The sequence below is a fragment of the Saimiri boliviensis genome, chromosome 8, assembly GCF_048565385.1.
Source record: "Saimiri boliviensis isolate mSaiBol1 chromosome 8, mSaiBol1.pri, whole genome shotgun sequence".
Taxonomy (NCBI): Eukaryota; Metazoa; Chordata; class Mammalia; order Primates; family Cebidae; genus Saimiri; species Saimiri boliviensis.
In genome coordinates, this window is record NC_133456.1 from 127,368,747 (window position 1) to 127,378,374 (window position 9,628).

Genomic DNA, 9,628 nt, shown 5'->3' on the forward strand with positions numbered 1-9,628 from the left:
TGCCCCACAATCACATAGTCAAGAAGCTGGAGTTTTAATCCAGGTGGGCCGACCGCAGAGCCTGTGCCCTTTGCCTTGGTATCAAGCTGCCTCACATAATAATTCTAATGGAGACCATCTCTTTTCTAACATTCCTTTTTTGGATGCAGAATCCTTTATCCAAGGGGAGTCTTGGCCAAAGCATAAAAGACAACACAGATAGCAGCGGCAGTGTTCTCCCTGAAGCTGGAGTCGGACCCTCCTTCAGTTTTTGTGACTCTGAGTCCTGGGTTCCTAGGGACCCGTGTCTCTTCTGAAGTGGCTCTCCCTGGGATTCAGCTGCTCTTCTTGCTGGCTGATCCTTCTATTAAGTGCAGTCAGTCCTCATAGCCACAGATTTCTTATTTTCGAATGCATCTACTTGCTAACATTTATTCATAATCCCCAAACCAATCCTCAGCGGGCTTTCTCCGCCATTTTGGACACGTGCAGAGCAGGGGGAAGTGTGCGTGACCGACACACGCACCCTCAGCTGCGGGGGAAGCGGGGGCCGCCCTGACTTTTGTTTCTGCTCTCACAGGGTCAAAGAGTGCTTTCCCCCAAGGTCTTGTTAGTGCCACGATTTTTGCACTTTTGTGCTTTTGGTTGGTGATTTTGCCATTTAAAATGGTCCCCAGTGGGTTTAGTGGCAAACACCTGTGGCCTCAGCACTTTAGGAAGCTGAGGCAGAAGGATTGCCTGAGGCCAGGGGTTTGAGGCCAGACTGGGTAATGTAGCAAGACCCCCATCTCTACTAAAACTAAAACATTAGCCAGACTTGGTGATGCAACCCTGCAGCCCCAGCTACTTGGGAGGCTGAGGCAGGAGGGTGGCTTGAGCCGAGTAGTTCAGGCTGCAGTGAGCTATGATCATGTCACTGTACTCCAGCTGGGGTGACAGAGCAAGACCCGGTCTCTAACATTTTTTTAAAAATAATAAAATGGCCCCAAGCATGAGTGCTGGGTGGTTCTCATCAGTGCAGGAGGGCTGTGCCAGGCTTTGCGGAGAAAGTACATGCTGGGTTTCATTCATATGTGAGTGATAGTGTTGTGGGCCATGATTTAATGTGAATGGGTTAATATACACGAAATCAGGTGTATTTGAATAGAAACATGCAAAGGAAGGCAGTGTGCTAACCAGTCGGTGAAAAGTGTTGTCACCTAACCATGTATGTCCCCAAGGAAACCATAGCATTCACCATTACAGTGTTGGTGGTAACTCTGTAAAACATCACTACTATGAATAATGACAACTGACTGAACTCACCCTTTTTTGAGAGCTGCTTATCTGGCAGAGAACGTGCTAGAACCTTATTTAAATGAACCCCACTTCTCAACCCCTAGGTTTAGTATCATTACCCCAGTTTATAGATGGGAAAACTGAGTCCTAAATAATTGGCCAAAGTCACTACACTAGCGAGAGGTGAGGCCACCGCTGAGCGCCATGTGGCACACTGTTCTGTTTCCTTTCCACTAACGCTTTCTTTCTTTCTTCTTTTTCTAGACACAGTGCCCAAGGTGGAGTGCAGTGGCATGGTCATGGCTCACTACTGGCTAATTTAAACAGACTTTCGCAGAGATGAGGCCTCTCTATGTTGCCCAGGCTGGTGTTGAACTTCTGGCCTCAAGTGATCCTGCGTCCTCAGCCTCTGAAAGTGCTGGGATTATAGATGTGAGCCAGAGGCCCGGTGCTGACCACTTGTGTTTACTGGGCTATCCCAGTTTGGCATCTTGTATATTTGAGCCCCTGACTCCCAGCTGGTTTCTTTGGCCATGGGTTGAACACAGTTCTCTCCACATCTCTCTACAGACACTTACAGAAACCTTCCCATCAGCTTTGGGATGGTTACAGAGAGTCAGGAGCTGATGCCCCGACACCTCCACCTTCTCTTCTTCCCTTACCTCCAGCTAGCTTCAGGTAGCCATTGGAGTCAGGATTTCCTTTCTCTCCCTCTCTCTCTTTTTCTTTTTTTTTTGAGATGGAGTCTTGCTCTGTCGATTCTCCCGACTCAGCTTCCCGAGTAGCTGGGACTATAAGGTGCCCGCCACCATGCCTGGCTATTTTTTTTGCATTTTTAGTAGAGAAGGGGTTTCATCATGTTGGCCAGGCTGGTCTCGAACTCCTGACCTCAGGTGATCCACCCGCCTTGGCCTCCCAAAGTGCTGGGATTTACAGGCATGAGCCACTGTGCCCGGCCAGAGTTAGGATTTCCAAATAAAGCAAAATGTCACCTAGCAGGAGAGAGAGAGAAAAAAAAAAAAAAGCAGAAAAAAGACAAGGAATGGGGACGGGGTAGGCTTCGAGGAGGAAGAGCAAAGGTGGCCAGGATGGGAAGGGAGGGGGCGGCGAGGGGGCGGCGTGGGCTGCTCTGAAGATGCCCCGAAGGGTGGGACCAGAGGAGCCGGCCCTGAGACGTGCCTGTCACTGACACTGGGTCACTCTTTACATTTCAAAAGCATTTTCACATCTCTCGCCATATTCTGGGTGTCACAGTCGCTGTGCGTGGGTGAAGAACACATTCTTTTTTTCTGCTTCACTGATGAGAAAACCGAAGCAGGCGAAGCCGCAGTGATTTGCCCACGGTCACGCAGTGCTAATTTATTCCACATTTGGGACAGGCTATTTCTATCACACAGCAAGATTCAGTTATTGCTTTCCTGATATTTCATTTTTTAAAGCCCATACCATGAGCAGTCTATTAGGGGACAAAGAACTTCTTTATTTCACACTTATACCCTATGACTATTTCAGTATTTTTACTTAACTACAATTTCTCGAATTTCACTGCTCATGTCGAAGCATTTGACTAAAATACAGCAAAACGCCTGTTCCTCTTTCAAGGGGGTCAAATCGTTTTCAGTGGACAGGAGCGTGTCATGTGAGTAAGGATGAAAGCAGCTTTGTTGCACTCTTCTGGGAATTCTTCTAGGGATCTTACTAAAGTCAAGAATAGATCAGAAATGAAGTAAAGATGGGGATGTAAAGAATGGCTTTCATGGAAAATTGAAATCGTTCCTTTTAAAGTGTACAATTTCCACCCTGATCATACATCCCCAACCCTGCATGATGGGTTCTTCCCAGATATGAAGGTGGCTGCAGGGACAGGATTTTGATGCAACTGCGATTGATGTCAGCAGGTCCAGACCGTGATATTTCATGACAAATTTAACAGACGTTTATTAAGTAGATTAAATGGGAACAGCTCCAGGCTAGATAGGGCTGGGGTGGGTACAAAGGGAAGAGGTAATCCGTGAAGGTTGTAGAGGCCAGTTAGGCATTGAAATCCACAGACACAGGTTGCTGTGTGCCTACTTCATGCCAGCCGCTCTTATTTTACGCCGTCATTTCCCGGAAGCCTCCCGCACATGCCAAGCGGAGTGGCATAATTCTCCTTACTGTAAGATGAGGCTCTCTGGAAAGATCCAGTGAGTGCCCCAGTGAACAGGGGCAGCCCCGGGCTTTGCACCCAGGCTTTTGCCTCCAGATGAAGAGCTGTCACTCACAGCACAGGAAGCAGCAGGAGAATAATCAAGCCACAGTCTCCAGTTGGGACACCCGGCTGAGATCCAGATTTCTGCCTACACCAATGACAGAAGAAATCAGAATAAACGCGAGATCCTATGGGTTCGTGTGACGGTGGCATGGTGACTCACGCTTGATTGAGAAGACAAAACATAGACACTTTAAGGGCTTTTTGCACAAGTGAAGTGGTCGTGGAAATGTTTTCAAGGAGCAAATGCCTTTTTAATGGAGAAACTGACTTGGCTAGTTAGCAGAAGGTTTCTTTCTTGGGTTTAAAGTAGTCGCTGCTATTATATCCTGAAGCGTCCGGCTGTCCTGGTGGGGACATATGAGAGCTGCCACAGGCCTGGAATAGCCCAGGGGGATAAGAATAGCCCATAATAAGAGATGACTGCTGTTCGCTCTGCTGGTCACCGCAGTTGTCAGGAATGTTCTGCCTCAGGGGCAAAGGGCTTAGGGCCGTCTCAGCTTGCAGACAGAAAAACCCACCTCCTCCTCCTGGCTCAAACCTTTGCTTTCCATCTGCAGCTCACACCTTGAAGTCTCTGGAGTTAAAGGACATTGATCCCGGCAAGGATTGTTCCACCTCCTCGGAGAACATAGTCTCCTGCAGCCTCGAGCCTGTGACATTCTGGAAGCATGGAAGGCGCCGACGTGCTAGGCTTCCTCATCATCACGTTCAACTGCAACGTGACCGTGGTGGGTGAGTATGGGACCGTCTCCAAACTCCTGCTTGCTTTGTGTTTCCCTTGCCATGGTCCAACAGTCCTTCTTAAAGGGTCCAGGTATTTCCTCATTTTCAGTTTGCAGGCATCAAACTGAAAGTCCACCCACTCCCAAAAGAAAGGGCTTGTGCCTTTCTGGAGGAAAGAGAGCTGAGGCTTCTAGTTTCTTGGAATGGTTCTGTGGTTCCTCCGTCATGTAAGGGAGCCCTGGGTGTGACATGGTTCTCTCAGAGGCCTCCTGTGCTGACACCCAGGAGCTAAGTCTGAACACGAAAGCAGGGGGAGGGGGGTTTCTGTGCCACCCTGGCGTGGCTATGTTACCAGGAAAAGGAGCAGAATAGCACGTGGTAATGAGAAAGTGATGCCTTTAGGTTTTATACTAGAAGCTAAATTTTTTTTTTCTTTCAAACAGAGTCCCGCTCTGTTGCCCAGGCTGGAGTGCAGCGGAATGATCTTGGCTCACTGCAACCTCCAATCCACCTCCTGAGTTCAAGCGATTCTCCTGCGTCAGCCTCCTGAATAGCTGGGATTGTAGGTGTCTGCCACCATGACCGGCTAATTTTTGTATTTTAGTAGGGAGAGGGGTTTCACCATCTTGGCCAGACTGGTCTCGAACTCCTGACCTTGTGATCTGCCTGCCTCGGCCTCCCAAAGTGCTGGGATTACAGGTGTGAGCCACCGTGCCCGGCCAGCTTAATTTTTAAGGAGTAGCCATTTCTCTTCTGCTCCTTAAATCAAATCCCAAGTTTAGTTGTTTTTTAAACAAAGAAAAGAATAGATTTTTGTTTAATGCAGACTCACATTTTCAGAGAGGTATGGGGGTCAGAAAAGGATGAATAGAGGCTGGAGATGTGACTGATACTTTTCTTGCTCATTTATTTTGTAGATTTAGACAAAGTCAACTTGACGTTAAAAGTTCAACTCAGTGACTTCATCACATGATACTATTCTTTGATTGTCTTTATAATAGAGTTTTGTCTTTCTGACGTCAGGCGATGTTTCTCTATCTCATCGCAGAACACAATATTCACAAGTTATTTTTGGTGAGTATTAAACATGTTTCAAAACAGTTGGCCCACGGCACAAACACAGGGCTTGGTGGCTATTTTCGTTTCCTAGATTGGTATCATTCATTCCTGAAAAACTGAAGAAAGACGAGCCTCATTCATTCTTAGTAACCGGAAAAGGGGAAAATAAATTCTGAATTATTAAAAAATCTGAAAAATGGAACGTTCTTAAAGAAATTCAATTTCAAGGGCCATAGACTAACATTAAATACAAGCGCTGTGATTAAATAGAGTCCTGGACTGTTACCCTGAGTCAAGAGGATTTACTGAAATCAGCGGCTCGAATTGGCTACATGCAGTTACAGGAATATGCCCACCTCTTTTTAGAGGCTTATTCTCCAAAGAAGATAATTTAAATCTTATTTAAATTATTAATTTGCTCAGCCAAACTTTCTCTCTGGACCTGTCAGTCCAGGAGACATTACCAAAAGTGTGACTCAGCAGTCAGATTAAAACATTTTCAATATGATGCTTTTTAAAAATCTGCCCATCTGGAAGCATCTTACACACAAGAATAGAATGTTCTGTGCTCAATAAACGTTTGTCAGATGAACTAACTACCTGATACACTTGCTGTGAGTCGAGACAAGCTGCCAGGTGTGGGGGCTCATGCCTGTCATCCCAGCTACTCAGGAGGCCAAGGCGGCAGGAGCACTTGAGGCCAGGAGTTCAAGACCAGCCTGGGCAACAGAGCACGACGCAGTGTGTAACAGCAATAACGCAAACGAACCGAACACTAGCGACCCGCTCACTGGCTTCTCAGTTCCACTATCTCGGCCCCAGGAGAAACTCCAGAAGGGTTGCTCCAGGCGGTGTCCCGGGGCTGACCAGGCCGTGCCTGCTGCCTCTCTTCCAGGAAAGCTCTGGCTGGTCCTCACGCTGCTGCTGCGGATGCCGGTGATCGTCTTGGCGGGGCGCCCCGTCTACCAGGACGAGCAGGAGAGGTTCGTGTGCAACACGCTGCAGCCGGGCTGCGCCAACGTCTGCTACGACGCGTTCTCGCCGGTGTCCGCGCTGCGGTTCTGGCTGATCCAGGCCCTGTGCGTCCTGCTGCCCTCCGCCGTCTTCGGCGTCTACGTCCTGCACCGAGGAGCCGCGCTCGCCGCGCTGCGCCCCCGCCGCGGCCCCGAACCCCGCTGCCCCGGGCCCCGCGCGCCCGACTGCTCGGCCGGCTACGTGGCGCACCTGGTCCTGCGGACGCTGCTGGAGGCCGCGCTCGCGGCCCTGCACTACCTGCTCTTCGGCGTCCGGGCCCCGGGGAGCTTCCCGTGCGCGCGGCCGCCGTGCTCCGGCGTGGTGGACTGCTACGTGTCGCGGCCCACGGAGAAGGCCCTGCTGACGCTGTTCCTCTGGGCGGTCAGCGCGCTGTCCTTCCTGCTGGGCCTGGCCGACCTGGTGTGCAGCCTGCGGCGGCGGAGGCGCGGGAGGCCGGGACCCCGCGGGGGGACCCCGAGCGCCGCCCCCGGCCACGCGGAGGAGGGGGCGTGGGAGGAGGACGGGGGGCCCGCGCGCGCGGGTGCACGCGCCGCGGGGGAGGGGGCGGGCGGCCCCAGGGCTCCATCCCGCGGGTCGGGGCGCGCGGGGATTCCGCATGAGGACGAGAGCGAGGTGACGTCCTCCGCCAGCGAAGAGCCGGGCCGAGAGCCCCGGGGCAGGCCCCACCGAGAGGCCGCCCAGGACGCCGGCGGCTCGGGAGCGGAGGAGCCGCCCGCAGCAGCCCCCGGCCGCCTGGCCGCGCACCCCTCCCGCGGCCGCCTGCAGCCCCCCGACCCGCCTGCCGGCTCCGGCGCTGCTCCCCACCTGAGGGCCAGGAAGTCTGAGTGGGTGTGAAATGAACAGCACCCGGCCGTGCTCCCGGGCTCCCGCCTGTAAGCCCCACACTTTGGGAGGCCCAGGCAGGAGGATCGCTTGAGTCCACGAGTTTGAGACCAGCCTGGGCAACTTAGTGAGACCCTTGTCTCTACAAAATAACTAAACATTAGCTAGGCACAGTGGCTCCCGCCTGTAGTCCCAGCTACTAGGGAGGCTGAGGTGGGAGGACCATTTGAGCCTGGGAAGTGGAGGCTTCAGTGAGCCAAGATCTTCCTACTGCATTGGAGCCTGGGCAATAGCATGAGACCCTGTCTCAAAAAAAAAAAAAAAAAAAAAAGCACCAAGCAGAGCTGAGAGAGCCCTGCTGTCCTTCACACACAGAATGCCCGTGCCAATGAACACTCACTTTGGCATCTGTGAAATCCTCACTCAGTGAAGGTCCTCAGGCAGAAGGGTGAGCTGGCCTGGGGACACATGGACCTTACAGGAGGTTCTGGTATATTCTCAGTACAGATTTAATTTAGATAATACTTTTTTTATTTTTTGAAAAAAGCATATGCCATTCAAATGCCCCAGCAAAACTAAAGTGAAGAAGTGGAGTCAGCTTTCTGACGATAGTGAGCTGGCTTGGCCCGCTACACTCCCGGTTCTAGTACCAAATTCTTTGCCATGTGTTTCATGCAAGGCACGTTTGCTTCCATTAGTATAATTTCTTCATGTTTAATATTTTCTAGTGAATTATCATGAGGTTTTTTTGTTTTGTTTTTCTGCTTTAGATGAAAGAAACATCTGTTATGCATGTCATAGAGAGACATTAAACTTTTCCAAACTCGTGAATACAATTGTATTAGTTGATTTTCACACTGCTATAGAGAAATACCAGAGACTGGGTAATTTATAAAGAAATAAAGGTTTAATGGACTCACAGTTGCACGTGGCTAGGGAGGCCTCACAATCACGGCAGAAGGTGAAGGAGGAACAGAGGCACGCCTTCCATGGCAGCAGGCGAAAGAGTGTGTGCAGAGGAACAACCCTTTATAAAACCATCAGACCTGGTGAGACTTACCATCACAAGAGCAGCACGGGAAAGACTGCCCCTGTGATTCAATTACCTCCACTGAGTCCCTCCCACGATTATGGGAGCTATAATTCAAGATGAGATTTGGGTGGGGACACAGCCAAACCGTAGCAAAATTTAATGCTGATTGCATTATAATACCACACTTCATACATCACTGTGATAGAGAGGAAATGACAAATACAGAGAATATGGCTAATAAACAGTTGGTTTTGGGGCATCTTGTAGTATTCCGGTATGTGGGTGTAAGGAGCACAGGATGTAGGGTGAGTTGTCCCTCTGTGTGTATGCTGGGTGGCTGTCCTCACCGTGTAGAGGGAGGATTTGTCACAAGTTTTGAAGTTGAGGCTTTGTGCCCTTTGGAGTCACACAGTTCAGACTACCCTGAGAATTTTCATATTTCAGTGGAGAAGAGAAAAACTGGGTATTGCAGCATGCACAGTCTACGTTTATGATTTTTGTGTAGCCACAGAAAACTCTCCCAGGTCTTGGGCTGGGCTTCCGATCCAGGCCTTTCTGCTCCGCTCAGCATCATTCTGGCTTTGATCTAGGTGATGTCCAAGTTCAGGTGTGACGTCCAAGTTTAGTGTTGGCCGAAAACGGGCAGGCGGGAGGATACAGTAGAGCGGAAGTTTGCTATGGGACAGGATGAACGGGCTCACCCTCATCAAGAGGGGAAAGAGGCACCGGGTCTAGTTAAAAAACTGATGACCGCCTCCTGGTTTCCAGATAGGGAAGGGCCGGGAAGAGGCACCATCCTTCACTCCAGCAAACAACAGAAAAGATGAACCAGTGCCTCATCAAAACAATGGGCACTTTTGACGTTTCTAAAGACCGTGACGATGAAATGTCCTCAAGCACGGAGAACACCAGCCTGCCTGACGTCTCTGCAGGATGTCAAGGCAATTGGTTCAAACATTTAACAAAAATCCCAAATTGGTTTTGGCATAAGGCTATCTGAATGAATGTGCCTATTTTAATATATTCTCTCTCTCTCTCTCTCTCTCCCTCTCTCCCCTCTCTCTCACTTTTGCTCCTTAAGCCACTGGAAGCTGTGAGCCCTGCCTCTGACCCCTGTCTTCAATGTTTAGGTCAATGTCTGGCACACAGTGGCTGCTCAAGGAATGTGTGGGTTTTTTTTCATCTTTTTCTTCTTTATTTCTTTCCTTCTTTCTTTCTTTTTCTTTCTTTCTTCTTTCTTTCCTGTTTGCCTCTTTCTTTTCTCCTGATCTTCCTTCTTTCTGTGTTTGAGGCAGGAACTTGCTCTGTCACCCAGGCCGGAGTGCAGTGGCACGACCATGGTTCGCTGCATGAGCTCCCTCTGGGAGAGGGCGGGTAAGGGGCCCAGGAGAAGAGATCCAGGCTCTGGCCTCCTGCCTGCCGGTGCTCGCCAGGTTGCCAAGTCG

The 9,628-nt window shown here is 50.2% G+C and overlaps 1 protein-coding gene across 1 annotated transcript; it reads left to right on the forward strand.

The window, feature by feature from the left end:
- Positions 1-3,919: 3,919 nt before the first annotated feature.
- Positions 3,920-7,832, forward strand: GJD4 (gap junction protein delta 4). Its single transcript, XM_039478919.2, has 2 exons — positions 3,920-4,243; positions 6,189-7,832. Exons 1-2 carry the CDS (start codon positions 4,180-4,182, stop codon positions 7,160-7,162), a joined length of 1,038 nt encoding a protein of 345 aa, XP_039334853.2. The 5' UTR covers positions 3,920-4,179; the 3' UTR covers positions 7,163-7,832.
- The last annotated feature ends 1,796 nt before the right edge of the window (positions 7,833-9,628 follow it).

Excerpts from the sequence above, each read along its gene's own strand:
- GJD4 (XM_039478919.2), top strand. The coding sequence starts at position 4,180 with ATGGAAGGCGCCGACGTGCTAGGCTTCCTCATCATCACGTTCAACTGC. Across the intron at positions 4,244-6,188 it reads CTGCAACGTGACCGTGGTGG|GAAAGCTCTGGCTGGTCCTC; the intron begins GTGAGTATGGGA and ends CCTCTCTTCCAG.